Source organism: Phacochoerus africanus, chromosome 9 (assembly GCF_016906955.1).
Source record: "Phacochoerus africanus isolate WHEZ1 chromosome 9, ROS_Pafr_v1, whole genome shotgun sequence".
Classification (NCBI taxonomy): Eukaryota; Metazoa; Chordata; class Mammalia; order Artiodactyla; family Suidae; genus Phacochoerus; species Phacochoerus africanus.
The window spans coordinates 54,571,710-54,590,532 of record NC_062552.1 but is presented as its reverse complement, the minus strand read 5'-3'; the positions used below and the strand labels follow the sequence as shown (position 1 = coordinate 54,590,532).

The 18,823-nt window shown below is 58.1% G+C and overlaps 1 protein-coding gene across 4 annotated transcripts; it reads right to left on the bottom strand.

Moving 5' to 3' along the window:
* Positions 1-2: 2 nt before the first annotated feature.
* On the bottom strand, positions 3-13,508 carry FURIN (furin, paired basic amino acid cleaving enzyme). 4 transcript variants are annotated; one of them, XM_047797705.1, is made up of 16 exons: positions 13,461-13,508; positions 8,565-8,904; positions 8,136-8,234; positions 7,929-8,024; positions 7,477-7,605; positions 7,253-7,329; positions 6,919-7,007; positions 5,999-6,171; positions 4,843-5,055; positions 3,838-3,938; positions 3,625-3,728; positions 3,420-3,537; positions 3,130-3,309; positions 2,595-2,719; positions 2,387-2,497; positions 3-2,136 (listed from the first exon to the last, which is right to left on the bottom strand). In XM_047797705.1, exons 2-16 carry the CDS (start codon positions 8,739-8,741, stop codon positions 1,529-1,531), a joined length of 2,400 nt encoding a protein of 799 aa, XP_047653661.1. In that variant the 5' UTR covers positions 8,742-8,904; positions 13,461-13,508; the 3' UTR covers positions 3-1,528. The 4 variants fall into 4 exon arrangements, with proteins under 4 accessions (XP_047653661.1, XP_047653660.1, XP_047653658.1 ...); XM_047797704.1 differs by having other exon boundaries at positions 13,447-13,507; XM_047797702.1 differs by lacking the exon at positions 13,461-13,508 and adding an exon at positions 12,656-12,912.
* Between the last annotated feature and the right edge of the window lie 5,315 nt (positions 13,509-18,823).

Sequence of the window (18,823 nt, the reverse complement as noted above, 5' to 3'; positions counted from 1 at the left end):
CCTGGTTTGCATAGTCTGCAAGTTTAATCACTTTAAAACCTAACATTATTTCGAGTCCGTTAAATAGAACCAACAATGCTGGGCCTGTTTAAATTACAAGAAAAAAAAAAAATCACTGTGCACCAACCCAGTATCTTACAAAACCAGCTGGGCTGGCCACAAGGGTGGGGGTGGAAGAGGAGGGGGCACCCCTGGGCAGGTGGCTGGGTGCGGGGGGGGGGGGGGGAGAAAAAGGGGCTCCCAAATGGGAGCGGACTGATTGTCCTAATGGGAGGGGTGCAAAAGGCACGTCAGAAGAGGGGGACCTGGGGGGCCGGACAGGTCAGCGCTTCCTCCACCAGGGCACAGTGTTGGAAGGGGCTTGGTGCCACCACCTGCCCACCCCTGGCACTTGGAGAACCAGTGACCCGTGAGCCCTTGGCACGACCAGCCCCATCTGAGATGGACAGCCTGCCCGCCCACCCCAATCCTCCTTTCCTAGGGCCCGCCTGGCCTGGCCTCCTCTTCAGGATTTGGGGCTCAGCTATTCCTCAGCAACAGGCCGTAGCCCCCCACACCTCAGGGCCTGCGCAGCCGGCGGGGGGGAACAGCAGGGTGGACAGTGGGTGTGGGAGAGTGGATGGTCCAGCTGCTACCCCCGTTAAAAATACCAAAAAAAAACCAAAAAACAAAAAAAAGTCAGCATCTAAAGTGAAATAATCACAAAGTGAAAATATAACCTCAAACAGCCCCTGAGATCCCCACAGGGGAAAGCAGCATCGGGTGGGAGGTGGGACAGGCCGGCTGGGCCACCGTCCCTCCCCACCACCCACCCAGGGGCTCTGGGACTGCGAGTGCCAACAGCCCAGGTGGCCCCGGGCTCAGAAAACAGGGACTTGGGCCCTGGCGGGAGGGAAGGGTGCTGGAGAGGGGAGGGTGGTAGGGGCACCAGCGTGGGGCTGGGCCAACCTTGCTTGGCAGGCAGCCAGCGCAGTAGACAGGGGCAAAGGGACAAACGCGCGTGGACCCACGTGCGCGCCCCGGAGGTGCCAGCCTGGCCTTGGTCCCTTCCTTTGCTCACTGCTTCCACCCGAGGCTCACCAGAGGTGGGGGGCGGGGTAGCGGATGCAAAAGCCCTTGGAGAGGTGGCCTCCTCCTTCAAATACCCGCTAGGCCAGCCTCCCTGCTGCCTGGATGGGAACCATTATTGCTTTAGAGGGACGGGGAAGGGCCGCCCCCCACCCCCTTCGCTTGGCAGGGAGCTCTGGCTGGGGCCCGGACCCTGGAAAGCTGCCCTAAAGGTTTCACTCTGTTCTCCACTTGGAGGGGCTCTGGGGGTGGGGAGAGGCCCCCTCCCCCTGCCCCCCACACCCCGGCTGGTCCTGGAGTCCCACCTCAGGCAGCCAGGGGGTCCAGGGGGAGGCTGGGAAGCCCTCTCTGCCCCTCTCGCCTCCCAGCTGGGATCCAAGCCCAGTCTCGAGATAAAAAAACACTTTGGTGAAGTAACAAGTGCCCGAGGAGGGGCGGGCTCGGGGAGCGGCAGGCGCTGTCAAAGGGCGCTCTGGTCTTTGATAAAGGCGGTCCTCTCGCCCCGGCCCTCGTCCTCTTCGGAGTCGGATGGACACTCCTCCTGCCAGGCTTCGGGGGGCAGCCCCTTGTAGGAGATGAGGCCACGGTCCATGGTGTACACCTTCACCCCTCGGAAGCTGAAGCCCGAGCGCAGCTGCAGGACCAGGAAGACAGTGACGAAGACCAGCACGATGAGGGCGCAGATGAGGCCGGCCACCACCTCGGGCAGGTGCGAGGGCAGCTGCCCCGCCCGCACCCGAGGTTCTGCCTCCTCCTCCTGCGGGGGCGGTGGCGGCAGCGGCGGCCGGGGCAGCTGCTGCGGTGGGGACTCGCGGCTGCTCTGGCTTTGCCGGGAGCACGTCTGCTCCACGGGGTCCAGGGATGCGTGGCTGGGGCAGGTGAGGCAGTCCGTGGGGGCTGGCCCCTGGCACGTGGCACACGAGGCGTGGCAGGGGACACAGACGCTGGCCCGGATGATCTCCACGTCGTTCTCAGTGTTATAGTGTGTGTCAAGGACTTGGGGAGCGAAGCCGGGAGGGCAGTGCTGGACACAGGTCTTCTGGTGCAGGGAGAAGCCCTCCTCGCACACTGCCGGCACCGAGAGAAGGCGGGTGTCGGAAAAGCCGCCCACGGCCATGGCTCTGAGCCCCAGAACCATGGTAGCCTGCGGACCCCCCGCCCCAAGCACAGCCACCACCGTCCCCAGAGGCTCTCAGCCTCAGAGCTGTGGTCATGCCAGGGGCCCCCAGGGTCTCTGCACACCTGTTCCTCCTTTAGGACAGGCCCCCTCCGTACCCCAGCCTCAGGTCCCCAGACCCCCACAGCACCCACGACTGACCCACACAGGCCTGGCCGGATGTGAGGGTCTTGCAGCCGATGCTCTCGGGAGGTGTGGGCAGCCCCTCGGGGGCCGTGCCGTACAGCACGAGGGTGAACTTGGTCAGCGTCCCTGTTGATGGGCGGAGGAGGCAGCAGTTGGAAGGTGTGGGAGCCCACCAGGTACCCCAGACCCATCGACTCCTCTCCTCATTTCCCGGCCCCAATACCATAGTTGTTGGCTTCGCTGGTGTTTTCAACCTCCAGGACCCACTCGCCAGAAGGGTCCTCATCCCAGGAGTGGGTCGTCATGAAGGCCCAGTCGTTAAACCCGTCTGCCGAGTAGTCGTGCGGCCTGTGGAGAAAAGCACACACAGCTGCCGGAGGCCTCTGGGGGACCCCAGCCGGGGGACACTGAGCCCACGCCACACAGACCACACGACTTCCCCCAGGGCAGCGCCAAGCCCACTGGGCTGGAAATGCCTCTGGTTGTTTCCCAGAAGGACGAATGTTCTCAACAAGAACACCCTGGAAATGTGCAAGGGGGCTACACACAGGAAGGCACACACATGTCGCCTCCAGCGAACAGAATCGGGGATTCCTGTTCTATGGGGACCGCCCCATAGAACAAAACCTAGGCCTCTCAAGACGCCAACAACGCCCCGCGGAGCAGTGCTTGATTGACGTCAGGGCTGTGAGAGTGAGTGGCTGAACGCACACGGGTGTGAAGGCAGGGATGGGCTGGGCAGTGGAGAGGGCACGCACCTGGCGGCCAGCAGGGTGGATCGGGTGCCCATGGGGCTGACCAGGTGGATGGCAAGGTCACCGCGGCGATTGTAGGACAGGGTGAGCCGCGCCTGAGCATGCTCCAGCCGCGTGATGTGGCTGGGCTCCCCCAGGCAGGCAGTCACTGTCTTCCGCACCTCCAGCCGCTTCCCGATGTCCCTATGCAGAGAGCACCGTGATGGTCTATCAGCCTGGACCAGCAGGACCGGCTGGGGCCCCTGTGTCCCTCAGGTCCCCCCGCTGCCTCCCAGCCAGGGTCGAGTCCTCACTTGGGCTCAGTGAGGATGTCAATGATGCACTTGCGCTGGGGGTCCACTGTGGTCCAGTTCTGGGCCAGGGCCACCATGGCACCTGCGTCCAATAACCCGTAGCCGTACGAATGGCTCACTGTGGGGAAGGAAGGCGGGGTCAGCTGGGTCCCAGGGCGTGCCCCCACCAAGCCGCAATCCAGCCCACTGACCACCCTGTCCTCACCTTTACGGCCCACGCCATTGGTGGTCCAGTCATTAGCGTTGAGGTGGGCTGGCTTTGAGGTCTGTACCACCAGATGCTGCATGTCCCGCCATGTGAGGTTCTTACTGCAAAGGAGGAACACAGAGACTTGGGGGCAGGCTCTTCGGAGACCAAGGGCTGGCCTGCTGAGGACGCTGGTAGGAAGAGGGCTGCCCCCCAGCCTCCAGCACTTACTTGGCCTCCAGGGTGAGAGCGATGATGCCCGCTGCCAAGGGGGCAGAGGCAGAGGTGCCTGTGTGAGACTCCGTACACTTCTGCCGCAGATCGGTGGTCACCTACCAGGAGAACAATGACATTGGGCCTGTGATAAGTGAAGGGCGCCGGAGAGGCCACCTGGGAGTTCCCGTCGAGGCTCAGTGGAAAGAAACCCACTAGTGTCCCTGAGGATACAGGCTCAATCCCTGGTGGCGCTTAGTGGGTTAAGGATCTGGCGTTGCCCTGAGCCGTCGTGTAGGTCATAGACACAGCTTGGATCCCATGTTGCTGTGGCTGTGGTGTAGGCCGGCAGCTACATCTCCGATTAGACCCCTAGCCTGGGAACTTCCCTATGCCTCAGGGGCAGCCCTAAAAAAGCAAAAAAAAAAAAAAAAATACTTGGAGTGGGGAGCCAGGGCCAAGACACCTCCATCCCAGCTGCTGCCTTGCTAACTTGCTAAGGACAAGCCAATGCCTGGCCCTTTCCAGGCCTCAGTTTCCCAAGGACCAAGGGGGTTGAACAAGAGATTGGAGATCTCTTTGCTTTGGAGGTCCCTTTGTGGCTCAGCAGTTAAAGAACCCAACTAGGATCCAAAAGGATGCGGGTTCAATCCCTGGCCTCGCGCAGTGGGTTAAGGATCCGGCATTGCCCTGAGCCGTGGTGTAGGTCGAAGAGGCAGCTGGGATCTGCCATTGCTGTGGCTGTGGTGTAGGCCGGCAGCTGTAGCTTCAATTCGACCCCTGCCCAAGAACTTCCACATGCCATGGAATGAGGCCCTAAAAGAAAAAGGGTAATGCATGCTTTTAGGGAGAGTCTACATGGCCCCCAAGAATCTCAGAGAGCCCCCCAACTCTCACTCCATGTCTTAACCATTACCACCCAGCCGCGTGTGCGTGGAAGGCAGATGGGGTTAGAGAGGGGGCCCTGGGCACAGCCAGCAAGCAGCCCCATTTCCCCAGCCCCCCATCCAGGGCAAGACTCACTATCTGCTTCTCGTTCTGGTTGCCGCTGCTGTAGGTCGTGGCCAGTGTAGACGAGCAGGCCTCACTGTACCAGGGTACGTTGCCAAATTGCGTGGCGCTGCTGATGGACAGCGTGTAGATGCTGTTGGTGTAGCCATCGCAGTTGCAGCTGTCATGCTCCCGGCCCCCATTCCCCGAGGCCCAGACAAAGATGGAGCCTAGCCCTCCACGGCCCTGTGGACAAAGTAGGCTGGAATCACTCGAGAACAAGACTTGGGGAAGGCCTGGCAAGAAGACGCTGCTGGAGACTGGGTAGGCTGAAGCCTCATTCTCAGGGGACCCAGCCCCTGTGACCCTGGGAGGTCTCATCTGTCTTTGCACACACACAAAAAAAGAGACCCGGATGGGAGTTCCCGTCATGGCGCAGCAGAAACAAATCCAACTAGGAACCACAAGGTTGTAGGTTCGATCCCTGCCCATGCTCAGTGGGTTAAGGATCTGGTGTTGCCATGAACTATGGTGTAGGTCATAGGAGTGGCTCGGATCTGGCATGGCTGTGGCTGTATAGCCAGCAGCTATAGCTCCGATTTGACCCCTAGCCTGGGAACCTCCATAAGCCACAGGTGTGGCCCTAAAATGCAAAAAAAAAAAATCGGAGAGAGAGAGAGACCCATACAACCAGAGTGTTAACTCCAGACGGTAGTATTATGGATGATTTTTATTTACTGTCCTGTTTTTCTATCCTTCCAGACACTTAACATTTTAACAGGCATTCCTGTCATGGTTCAGTGGTTAACAAATCTGACTAGGAAACATGAGGTTGCAGGTTCGATCCCTGACCTTGCTCAGTGGGTTAAGGATCCCGCGTCGCCATGAGCTACAGTGTAGGTCGCAGACGTGGCTCGAATCTGGTGTTGCTGTGGCATAGGTCGGCAGCTGCAGCTCCGATTGGACCTCTAGCCTGGGAACCTCCATATGCCATGGGTGCGGCCCTAGAAAAGACAAAAAAAAAGACAAAAAAAATTTAATAAACATGCTTTGTATTAATGAAAATTAAACACAAGAATAAACAAACAGGAATGGAAAAACACAAAGAAGAAAATGTGGAAAAGACATCGCCCAGCTTGCCCCCAGAGGTGGGCCTGGTTTCCAGGGCTGGGTCAGGAGCCTCCCTCACCTGGCTGACCCCCCGGAAGAAGGCCTCCTCAGCAAGGCGGGCTGGCCCGTCCACGGTCTTGCCATCGTCCTCAGGGCCCCAGCTGGCGCTGTAGATGTGGATGTGGTTGGGGTTCAAGCCCAGCGAGCGGGCCTCCACTGCATCCGTCACTTCGCCGTCCAGCATGCGCACCCCTGGCCATGGAGGGGGGTGGGGAGAGGGATGCTGCGTGGGTCCAGCTGCCAGGGGCACCTCCTGGAGCACACCCAGCCCTGCACCCAGAGGCTGGGCAGGGGAGGCAGAAGCTGGTGCTGAGAAACCCAGAGCCCCTAGCTCCCTGGCTGCCTTCTGCCTTCCAAAGACCAGACCCGGAAAGGGAAAAGGGGGAGAGGACCCCAGACCTCAACCACACATCTCTGGGGTCCTGCAGGAGCAAAGCCTGCCATAAGGACTCATCATGGGCAGTGAGGACTCAGGGAGACTCCTGCTAAGAAAGCCACAGCCCAGGGCTGTCAGCATGGGTGGTTCAGCTCCTTGACCCTCTAAGTGTCCCATGCCAGGTCCCACAAGCCAGCTAAGAACCCTCTAAAGACAGCCATGTGTGGGGGTTCCCATTGCAGTGGAATTGAATCCAACCCCTGGCCACGCTCAGTGGGTCGGGGATCTGGCATTGCTGTGAGCTTATTTTGTAGGTCACAGATGAGGCTTGGATCCTGCGTGGCTGTGGCGGGTGGCTACAGCTCCGATTTGACCCCCGAGCCTGGGAACTTCCATATGCCACAGGTGTGGCCCTAAAAAGACAAAAAAAAAGAAGAAGAGGAGCCATGTGGTCAGAAGTAACCACTGCAGGAAAATGACAAGACACTATCTGGGTGGGGAGTAGAAAAGTAGCCAACCCAAAGGGTTCCCCAAAAGACAGGGTGGCCAAGGCCCACACAAACCTCCAATGCGGGCATTGTAGGCCACACCTACGCCACAGACACCGTTGTTGGCCACAGCAGCCACCTCACCCGCACACCGTGTGCCATGCCTGCCAAGAGCACAGCATTAGTGAAGCCTAAGGAGCAAGAAGGATCACACGTCCCTCCACCCTTGAGGGCTGTCCTATGTCTGTGCACAGTCCCCATAACACACACTCCCCTTGGCCCAAGGCTGCCTCCGCTCTGACGGATCCCTCCCTCAAAGCCCCAGCCACACTGGGAAAGCCTTTAGCCTCTCGGGCGGGACATGTCTGCTTCTTAGGGACACAGAGACCAGGGAGCTGCCAGTTCTTACCTGTTGTCATTCATCTGTGTGTACCGAGGCTGGGGGTCCGGGTCCTGGTCGTTGACATCGAAGCTGGCCCCAGGATCCTGGAAAGGACATGGCCACCATCAGGGTCAGCCTGACCACACAGGTAGAACGGGACGGGACACTACACTCTTCCGCCCCACCCTCCCACCCCCCCCCGCCAGATGCCGCTCGCCGGGGACTGCTGCCTCCCTCCTCCACCTCCTCACATAATTGCCTGCCAAGTCCGGGTGGTTCTTCTCGATGCCATCATCCAGAATGGAGACCACAATGCCACGCCCCGTGTAGCCCTGGGCCCAGGCCTCCTTCACGTTCAGGTCCCGCTGGGTGACGCCAGACTGCAGAGACACCCACTCCCATCAGCTGGCACTTACAAGATGTGGTTGCTGGGTGAGGTTACAGGAACCCTGAAGAATCCCCTCTGCCACCCAAAAACTCCTTCGCCACCCGCTCCCTGCTCCTGAAATGCTACCATGGGCTGCCTGGGCTCTGAGGAATTATGAAGAACTCTGGGAGGCTACTCCCCAGAGCTCAGAGGGATGGGCTGGAGAAAGATTACTCAGCAGACAGAGCAAGGCTGAGAGCAGGCCTCGAAGTCAGGCTCAGTCAATCACCAGAGGCTGTCAGTGGATGAATGGAGGCGGCAAGAGAGGCAACGTACCAGGTACCACTGCTGGGGAAACTTAGGGTCCGTGGGCTCCAGGTACACGTCCCGTTTGGTCCGTCGCTTTGCCACCTGCTGCTCTAGCCACTGTATCTGTTAGGGAAGGTGGGAGATGGCGAGGGCTGAGCAGCGGGGAGGGAGAGCGAGGCCGCCTGAGAACAGGAAGGGGAAGGTGGCAGCAGGAGGTGCCGGGGCCGCACTCACTTGAGGCTCCCGCTGCAGCCGGCTGTGCCGCAGGCGGTGAGGCGACAGGGACCGCTTTGTCACTGCTCGATGCCAGAAGTGGTAATAGTCGCCGAAGATCTGCAACAGAGCAGGGAGACTGAGCTGGGCTTTCCATCTGTCAGTCCCCAGGGAGGAGGGGGATGGGGGTGGACAACAGTGGAAGCGGGTGGTGGGCATCTGCTCGCTGCCCAGGACCCAGCAGGGAGGTGCAAGGTGCTCGGGCAGACACACCCCCTGGGACGCACTGGTCCACCGAGCAGCCTAGGCTAGAAGCCCAAGGGAGGACAAGCCATGGCTCCTGCCCCCCGCCACCCAGACACCCCTGAGAAGACAAGAAGTCCTGCCCTCACCGGCCCCACCCCCTGGCAAGGTCCTGTGCCTAAGCCAGAGGTGGGGAAGAACACCTACCTGGCCCAAGTTGACGAAGCCATGCTTGCGTGCCACTCTGTCAGCCACAGCTGGACCTCCAGGAATGTGCACAGCCCAGGTGTTGGTGAAGACTTTCTGGCCACGGGCATCGGCCGCCAGCAGGACCAAGGCTCCTGCTGCTGCTACCACCCATAGCAACCAGGGCCTCAGCTCCATGGGGGGGACAGGTGGCCGGGACCCCGGAGCCCCTGTCTCCTTGGCCTGGTCACAGGGCCTCGGGTTCCGCGTACCTGCTCACTGCCTGTGGCCGGGGGCTGACTGGCGGGGGCATGGGGCCGAGACGGGCAGGGCTGTGAGGGGAGGATGAAGGCTGCCGGCTCTGAGAGAACAAGGGAGGAAAAGGGGGAGGGTCAGTCCCTCCCCAGCCATGCACCACCCCACGGCTCAATCCAGGCCTGAAAGGGGCCCTGGGGGACAGAGATCTGTCGGCTAGATGGCCAACGGGACCCCCACCACATTCAAGAATACGGAAGTGGGGTGAAAAATGATCAAGGCTTGAATCACTTAAAATTGGAAGCAGCAAGGAGTTCCCATTGTGGCTCAGTGGTTACTGAATCTGACTAGCATCCATGAGGACACCGATTCGATCCCTGGCCTCGCTCAGTGGGTTAAGGATTCAGCATTGCCGTGAGCTGTGGTGTAGGTTGCAGACACAACTCAGATCCTGCGTTGCTGTGGCTGTGGCGTAGGCTGGCAGCTACAGCTCCAATTCAACCCCTAGCCTGGCAATCTCCATATGCCACAGGTGCGGCCCTGAAAAAAAAGAAAGAAAGAAAAAATCAGAAGCAGCAACTGAATCAATGCTTGCCAGAATCAAAGTCCAAAAGCAGTATGTACACATGATCCCTTTTTGTTTTTTAAAAACCATACATGTATATTTACATAAAGCCACAAAACAAAATCTGGAAGGACACATGCTAACATGTTAACAATGGTTCTCTCAAGATGGTGAGAATTATGAGTGATTGTTATTTTTTTCTTTGTGTCATTGTATATTTTCCAAATTACCCAGGTAGAGTTTATAAAGGAATAAAAGGTTGGCTTTTCTAAGTTTTTGAATGGGCAGCGTCTGTGCAGCTCACCAGGGCTTTCTGGCTCAGCAAAGCAGATCCAGCTACAGTTACTGCAAAGACCCACAGCCCTTGGCAAGAAAAGTGGGCAACCCAAGACAGGATGGGGGCTTTGGGGACTGAACACAGGGAACTGCAGCAGCGTCACCCTCCCTCTATGGCCCAGGCCATTAGCAAAGTCAGGGGCCCAGACTCTTTTTTTACCCAGTTTCCTGGGAAACGCTGGGGCCACCCACCCCTGGCCTGCAGGCCTCCAGCAGCCCCCTTGGTTGTTCCACGCCCACCAGCTTTGCGTAATCTGAGCCAGGGCAGCCAGGGCAAACACTGGCTGCTAAGCCAGGAGCGCCAAGGTGAGGCTGAATCAATAGTCCGAGTGTTGTTTTTCCTCCTTCAGCAAACAGACAGCGGGACCTCTCTGCCCAGGGCCACATAACTGTCCCTACACAGGGCCCCTGACTAGCCAGAAGCCATGCCCCTGGGGTGAGGAGAAGCTGGGGAAGGTCTGCTGGAGGTGTCCCGTCTCAGCACCAAGCTGGTGGAGTGCAGTGCCTGCCCATAGGGCCCAGCCCCAAAGGAAGCCCCTCTGCTGGATGGCAAAATGAAGTTTCCCAGCTCCCCCAGGCCCTGGAGAGCTGGGCTGGTGGCCTCATCAGTGGGAACCCTCGCCTCTCCAGGGGCTGACCTCAGCCACAGCTAGCCTCCCTGCCTGCTCCTGCGGCAGTCCCACCCTGCCCGCGGAGAGACTCAACACACAATTCCTGGAGTATTTTCAGTTTACACCAAAATAACCTGACAGCTGATGGCAGGAGGCTTCCACAATGCAGCTCCTCCTCATCCCAGAGGGGCAGAGTCCACAGGGTTCCTGGACTGGCCTGGAAGCCACAACCCATGATACCTTGGGCGGCCAAGTTCCAGAAAACTGGTCTGAGCAATGGCTAGACAGCCAGACATTTACCCAACTTGTCAGGTGAGGGGACCTCAAGCCCCTCATTTATTTACCAGAGGATGTGGAGCCCCAGGGGGCAGAACCTGATAGAAACAAGCCCTCTTCTCCCCTTCTTGCACAACAGCTGCCTCTTGGGTCCAGATGTCGAGCAAGGCCACCTCCTGACCAGAGTGCTGTGAGCCATGCTGGAGCCCCCAAATCAAAACTGGGCTCACCTGGGTCTAACCCAAGTTCCAGCACATTGTGGGTGGAGCTGCAGCTGCTTGGCGTTAAAGGTGATTAACTATTTAATTACCTTGCAGCACCCAAAAAGAAAGCAGGCTTCAGGCACAACCAATCTCCCAAGAAAGGACCAGCCTTCGTCTGCCCAGCATCCCCAGCCACAGTGAGTGGTGGACAGAGTCTCCACAGAGCCCAAAGCCCCCGGACGGCCCTGCCTCAGCATCCTGGAGGGAAGACCCCCCTCCCAAAAGAGCAGGCGCTGAGAACAATGAATGAATGGACTTCTCCCCACCCCCACCCCAGACTCTGACTCACCCTCTGAGTCCCAGTTGAGCTCAAACCCGGAGGCTTGCTGTATTTCTAGCCTCCTCTGATGCCCTCTCACATGGGACTCAGCTCCAGGCTGCGGCCAGAGAGCTGTGAGAGCGCTTCCTTGCTGTGTTCTCGGTCAAAGCCCTTCTCTCCCGCCCCAGGAACCTCCAGACACACATGGCCACCCAAACTGAACCTACCCCCAGGTCCAGCTGTTGCTTCCCAGGCACTAGGGGTCTGACATGGACAGGGCTGCCAGGGAAACCTGGTCCTGTTTCTGTTTCCAGCAGACAGACACCAAGCCAGGTCCTTTAACAGGCACTACAGACGGTGCTGAAAGTCAGAATTCCAATCCCTGCTCAACTAACTGATCATTTGCTGTGTATTCGTAAGTCACTTTCTGGGCCTGTTTCCTTGGTGGTAAAAAAAACTGCTAGACCAGAGGTTTTCAAACTTTTTTTTTTTTTTTTAAAGCCACAGAATCTTAAGAAAGAAAGAAAGATCCATCAAATCTTATGGGGAAGCCCAATATAGGAAACAGTAAAATTGGGGCCGCTCCCGTTGAGATGGGTTAGACTTGGCTACTCGCCTATGCTGTGTCCACACCTGGCCAGCAGCTAGCTACCCAGCCCTCACTAGGCCACATCACCTGGGTTCCCGTCGCACTTCCCAAGTCAAAAAGACTTCCAGCACCCTCCGGTGGAGAAGGGTCTGCAACCCTAGGCACAAGGGGCCGGGAAGGGGGGGGGGGGGGGCGCGGAGAAAGCAGGAACTGACCTGACAAGTTCCTGCTGTGGGACCTGTCTGCCCCGCAGGCCGCCCCCCAAGTCCAGCCACCCCACGGGGGCAGCAAGAGCCTCGGCCAGGCCTCCGCCAGAGGCAGCCCCCGAACCTACCTGTGCCAGCCTCCCAGCTCCCGCGGATGCCGCACCTGAGTCCCTCGCCGCCCAGGTGTGTATGGCGGGGGCGAGGCACGGGCGGTGAATAATCCCCTCCGCCTCGCCGACCGCCGCTCCGCCCCTCCCCCGGCGGGAGCGCAGGCCCTCCCCGGCGGCGGAGTGGGCGAGCCGGCGGCGGCCCCCGGAGGACAGCGGGGAGGCGGGAGCACCCGGCGCCTCTGGAATTCTCTCCCCATCCCGCCCCCGGCGGGGGCCCCGCAGGCGCTTCCTGAGGTCAGAGGGCTTGCCCCGGCCCCAAGCGGAAAAGTACCGGCCGATAGGGGCCGAGGGGCAAGGCGGCGCCGGCGCGCTCAGGTGGGCTGCTGGGCGCCCTTCCCGCTCCTCGCAGCTCCAACCTCGGGGCCAGCCCGGGGACCGGTTCCGAAAGCCGGGCGGGCTGCAGCCGGGCCCGGGGGTCCCAGGTCAGGGCTGCCTCGGCACCAGCGCCCCCGATCCTCGCCCGCCAGGGCGCCCGGGCCGCAGAGCCCGCTCCTCCGGCAGAGCGGCCCAGGCCGGCCGGCTTCCCTTGGGCCCGCTCCCCAGCGCGCTGCCTCCCCGGGGCCCCGAGCCCTCGCGGCTTACCCCAGGGAGCCCGGACGGGGAAACTTTTCCAGGCGAGCGCCGCGGCGGCTCGGGCGCCCCTCGGCCGAGCGGAGAGCCCGGCGGCGGGGGCCTGGGCTCGGCGCGGTCCCCGCGCCTGGCAGCAGCGTCACCGCGCGGAGGCGGGGAGGCGCGGCGGCGCGGGCCTCGGCCGGGCCGGCGACCAGGGTAGGGCTCGGCCTCGGCTCCGGCTCCGGCTCCGGCGCGGGCGGGGGCAGCGGCCCGGCCGCGGCGGCGCGGCTTGTTTACTCGGGCCGCTGTCAGACGCTGCGGCGGTTCGGGCTCCTCCTCCTCCGCCGCCGCGCCCCTCCCCCTCGCGGCGCCACCTCCGCGCTCCCGGGTTGCCGCCGCCGCCGCCGCCGCCGCCACCCGTCCCACGGTCCTGGCCAGCCGCGCGGCCCATGCTGCCCGGGCCCGGGCCCGCGCTCCGCGCTGGAGCGCCGCCGCTCCTGAGCGGCGGCCCTGCGGCCTTCCCGCAGCGCCTGCTGCCTCCCGCGCTGGGTCGGGGCAGGTAGGAAGTGGGTCCGGCGATCCCACAGCCCTCGCGGCCGCCGGGCGCGTCCCCCAGGCCCCACTGCCCGCGCCCCGCTCCGGGGCCGGCGGCCGCGGAGACCCGAAGTCGGAACCCTCGGCAGGGGTCGGCAAGGGGTCGAGGCGTCGCTCCCAGTCCAGTCTCGGCTGGATTCTGGAGGAGCTGGCCTTCTCCCCCTACTTCCTCACTCGTAAGCCACGAGTTTGGGCACGACCGGGTTAAGTGCCCTGGGATGACGCACCTGGGGTACCCCACCTGAGGTCAGACTTCACCGCAGCTGAGCAAACCTCCTCCTGTGGCCTACGGTTAGAGGACTCGGGATTTTATTTGCGTTTATATAGACAGGTGGCTAAGCCAAAGAAGTAGCCCATCCCCTTTTAATGTTTAAAAACTTTTTTTTTTTTTAACTAATCGCCTGCCAGGCACCAGGGCAGTCACTTTGTAGCATCTCCTTCTTATGTACATTATTTAATCGACGTAATCCTTTCAGACTGACATTATTAACCCCGTTTTGCAGATAAGAAAACTGAGGTGCCCCAAGTTTAAATAATTTGCCCAGTGTCCCACAGCTAGCAGGCCTCAAAGCCTGGAAGAGATGTAGGGCTTTGGCAGAGCCTGAATCTGAGCTACTTGCAATAAACCAGCAGGCCTCTCTCCCTCCCTGGGTCCCTGCCCTAGAAAACGTCTGTGCGACTTGGCGGAGGCCACTACTGCTTGAGCTGAGAAAGAAAAGGGGGAAATGGGGCCAAGGGCTTCCGAGGCTGGGTTGTTCCAAGGTCAAAGAGCAGCCTCTGTCCATCCCTTCATGCTCCCTTTGAGATAACCTGGCAGCACAGTATTATGCTGTGGGCCTCCTCAACACTGGTTTGGGGGATAGTGACAAAAAAAACTACAAAAAAACAACATCAGAGTGTGTCCTCTGAGCCAGGAGCAGTTCTCAACTCTTTGCGTGTGTTAGCTTATTTTGTCCTTACCCCAAACCCTGTAAAGTGGATACAATATTCCTTTAGGCACCTTTCATGTGTCCCTATTTACATTTTACAGAGGAGGAAACAGACCCAGAGAAGTTCCTGACGTAACTCACTAGGTGACAAGTCAACCAGCAACTAGTTCAAATCCCCAAGGCATTGTTTTATACCATGCCACCTGAGACAAGTTACTGAATTCTCAGAGCCTCAACTTACCCTTCTGTAAAATGGAGATAATATCCAACCGATGGGACAAGGTACCATTTGGGCACCTGTCCAAATAGTGCAAAAACCGGAAACAGGGAAGAATATGGGGTGCTGGAGTTCTTGTTGTGGCTCAGCGGAAACGAATCTGACTAGCATCCATGAAGACGCAGGTTCGATCCCTGGCCTCCCTCAGTGGATGAAGGATCTGACGTTGTCATGAACCGTGGTGTAGGTCACAGACAAGGCTTGGATCTGGCATTGCTGGGGCCATGGTGTAGGCAGGCGGCTGCAGCTCCAATTCAACGCCTAGCCTGGGAACCTCCATATACTGCGGGTGCGGCCCTAAAAAGACAAAAAAAAAGAATGTGGGTGCTGAAAGTTGGTTAGGGAGGTATGTCCGGTTGGCCCCTTCTCAGAATGGGAACTGCCTCCCACATGGAGCAGACTCCTAGGGGCCAGCCTGGGGTAGCCCCATCCAGCAGCACCAGCCACAGTGGGAGAACAATAGTTCTACAGTCAGACTGAGGGAGGAAGTGAGTCACGGTTCTTCCTCAGTCTCTGTGCAAGAGAACACTATTGATGGGAAATTGGGATAGGGCTGGCCCCACCTAGCCTCAGAGTCCCCCCAATGCCCGTCCCACTTGTCATCTGGCCTACAAGAAAGGTCAGTCCATACCTGCAGCTTAGGTTGCCCCTGTGGCTCAGATGTGATCCTGGCCTGGGACCTCCGTATGCTGTGGAGCAGCCAAAAAAAAAAATTAAAAAGATAAAATAAAATTAAAAAAGAAAGAAAGATCAACCCAGAAAGCAAGCAATCCTGTCTGCCTCTGGGTGCCCCGCCCATCCTGGCGACTGGCCCCAGGGGAGCCACAGCGGGTATCAGGAAGAGGAGGGACCAGCCCTGTCTCAGAGGGCTGAGACCGCAGCCACCCTCAGAGGAGCTGGAACTTCCCAGTTTCTCCCGCCAATCCTGGCTTTGGCACAAGGAGGATTCTCTAAACTGTGTTGCTCAGAGGTGCATCACGAGGGGAGGAGCAAAGAGGAGAGGTCTGAGTGAGTGGGCGCCCGTCCTTGCCTGCCCCGAGTGGCTCCACCTCAGCCCTGCTCCCAGTTCAGGCTTCCACATACACTTGTAGTTTACAACACTTCTGTCCTTAAAAAGAATATAGAAGCCACTCTTTTTTTTTTTTTGACTGTGCCTGGAGCCAGGGAGCAAACCTGAGCCACAGCAATGACTTGCTAGATCCTTTACCCACTACGCCACAAGGGAACTCCCCTGGAAGCCGCTCTTCTTGAGAATGGGGCGTCTGGAGGAAATCCTAGCTTGCCACAGCTGGTAACTGCTCCTTTTATCTCCTGGAACAAGTCCTGTTGGCAGGTTTTGTTCTCTTTATCGCTCCCGACCATTTATCTGAGGCCTTAAGGCCAGAGGGAGCTAAACTGAGCCTTTGACTTAGGACTCCAGGAGTCCAGAAACCTCTGGATCACAGTTATCAGTTTTACACAGCAGTTAATAGGCAGTGTGGCGCCACGTGACAGAAGACTGGCAACAGGGTTGGGGATGCCCTATGGCTTGGAGCAGGGCCTAATGGGAAGGGCCTGAGGGAGGAAGGGGCTGGGAAGAGGTTCCCACCTTCCTGGCAGGGGTCCAGAGGAGGGGGAAGGGTCTAGCCAGCGAGGCCTCTGTTTATTTTGGATTTGGGCTAATCTGGGAGTCTCCCAAGAGCATCGGTTGTCCCATGGTAAAATCCGCTCAGTCACCCTCACCCCAGGTGCCCCCATTGCTCCTTGGTGTGCTCTGTGGCTCCCCTTCTCTCAAAATCTCTTCCTTGCTCTCAGGCCCCTCAAACAAAGCCTTGGCAGCATCACCCACACCTGGTTTTAATCAAAATGTCTACACCACATCCATCCCTACATAGAAGGGCAATCACATTTAACTGGTGTTTTCTCTAAAAGGGTAGGATTTGAGAGCTTTTTTGTTGTCTTCTTTTTGCTTACCTGAGTTCTCAGGAATTTCGGCAACTTAGAAGAAGTGAACTAAACTTTTAAGTCATGCACAACTGAATAAAGCATGCTCATACTTCACCATCTAGCTCCAGAACACCTGAGGTCCATGGTGAATGCTGTTGGGGCAACAGTCAGGCTCCTCCTATCCCATCACAGGACAAGGTCGTTCTAGTTCTGGCTAAACCACTTTGAGAAAAACCTCCTTTATAGGACAGAGTGTCTGTGGGTGGGGGGAGGAGCTAGAAGGGATGCGGTGGGAACGGGATCCCAGCACGGCCAGCCCTTCTCCTTTTCCCAATTAGTGGGCTGGGTCTGCACTTACCTGCTCGGTCTGCTGAAGCCCCAAGTCAATGGTCGGTTCAGTGGTTCCCTTTTGCCGGCTCTGTGTCAGTGCCCAGTCAGTACTACCCACACCTGGGTACCTAATGGGCACTTTGGGTGCAGTCTACTCATGCAGACATTCATTGAGCACCTGCTGAATGCTGGGCCCTGGGGCCTCAAGCTGAGTTTCTTAGAGCTTGTCCTCAGGAAGGCAGTGAGCCCCCTGTGGGAGGGTTGGAAGATGATCCCCAAGACATGCCAGGAGCTTCCTGAAGCTGCGTCCTCCCTCCTGGCCTGGCAGCTCCAATGAGCTGAGCTCTGCCCTTCCTTCTCCCTCTTGATGTAGAAAAGTAAAAGTGGAGTTCCCGTCGTGGCGCAGTGGTTAACGAATCCGACTAGGAACCATGAGGTTGCGGGTTCGGTCCCTGCCCTTGCTCAGTGGGTTAAGGATCTGGTGTTGCCGTGAGCTGTGGTGTAGGTCGCAGACGCGGCTTGGATCCTGTGTTGCTGTGGCTCTGGCGTAGGCTGGTGGCTGCAGCTCCGATTCGACCCCTAGCCTGGGAACCTCCATATGCTGCAGGAGCGGCCCAAGAAATAGCAAAAAAAAAAGAAAGAAAAGTAAAAGTCTGTTAACACGACTGGCTGTTGAATTTTACAATCAGTTTGGTTATCCGGAGCAGCGTTTCTCAACCTCCGCACTGTTACCATCTTGGGCCAGATTATTCCTTTTCGTGGAAACTGTCCCGTGCGTGGGAGGAGGTTTAGCAACATCCCTGGTCCCTAAACACTGGGGGCCAATAGAACCCCCGCCCTGGTTATGACAACCAAACATGTCCCCAGGCATTGCCACACGCCGGGGCGGCGGGGGCAGGGGGTGGGGGGAGGCGGGGAGTGGTATAAGAAGAGGAAGTCGGTGTGCCAGGGTTCAAGGCCACAGGCATGGTCTGCTGGGAACTGTGCACTGAACAGCCGACAGCAAGGGCGAAAACTCCCAAAGCCCAAACCACCTGGCATAGCAGCACAACAATGGGGCCATTTAGTGTTCAGGGCAAACAAGCTTCTGTATTTCCAACGACCTCTGAGGACTGAGGACGTGGCTCTCAGGAAAATTAATGATAATGCTGAATTGAAAAAAGGAACAATCGGAGTTCCCGTCGTGGCTCAGTGGTTAACGAATCTGACTAGGAACCATGAGGTTGCAGGTTTAGTCCCTGGCCATGCTCAGTGGGTTAAGGATCTGGCGTTGCCGTGAGCTGTGGTGTAGGTTGCAGACGTGGCTCGGATCACATGTTGTTGTGGCTCTGGCGTAGGCTGGCAGCTACAGCTCCGATTAGACCCCTAGCCTGGGAACCTCCATATGCCACGGGAGCAGCCCAAGAAATGGCAAAAAGACAAAAAAAAAAAAAGAAAAAATGAAAAAGAAAAAAGGAACAGTCACGTTGATCACACTCTGTTTACTGAGGTGGGAAAGTGGGTGAGACAGCTTTGCATTAAATATGTATTTAGAAAGCAGATCAGTGGTTCAGTGGTTGCCCAGGAAGGAAGGGCAGAGGACTTTGAGGAGTGATGGATGTGTTCATTAGCCCGACGGGGTGATGATTCCATGGGTACACAGCAACATCAAAACAGATCAAGTCATACCCTTCAAATACATGCAGTTTAGAGTGTGTCAAGTATACATCAATAAAGTGGCTTTTAATTCTTTTTGTGTGTGTGGGTATGTCTTTTTAGGGCCGGACCCGAATCATATGGAGGTTCCCAGGCTAGGGGTCCAATCAGAGCTGCAGCTGCTGGCCTACACCACAGCCACAGTCACACCAGATCTGAGCCACCACGTCTGCCCCCTACACCACATCTCACAGCAACACGGGATCCTTAACCTGCAGAGCAAGGCCAGGGATCGAACCTGTATCCTCATGGAAACTAGCCAGGTTCATGACCACTGAGCCACAACAGGAACTCCTAAAGCTGTTTGTAAAATGCATTTCATTGTTTAAAGGTTTAATGCTTGAAAGGCATGATTTTGAAAATTTACTCACGTGAAGTAGCCATTTCTTGACCATGCCAGATAAATGAGGGTGGTGGGTGTGTATGTGTGTGTGACTGTAGTACAGA

Bases quoted from the DNA above. Each gene is read 5' to 3' on its own strand.
- FURIN (XM_047797705.1), bottom strand. From the start codon at position 8,741: ATGGAGCTGAGGCCCTGGTTGCTATGGGTGGTAGCAGCAGCAGGAGCC. The intron at 8,235-8,564 runs GTAGGTGTTCTT...GCTCTGTTGCAG, and splicing joins GCTTCGTCAACTTGGGCCAG to ATCTTCGGCGACTATTACCA. The intron at 6,172-6,918 runs GTTTGTGTGGGC...CTCCATGGCCAG, and splicing joins CTACAATGCCCGCATTGGAG to GGGTGCGCATGCTGGACGGC.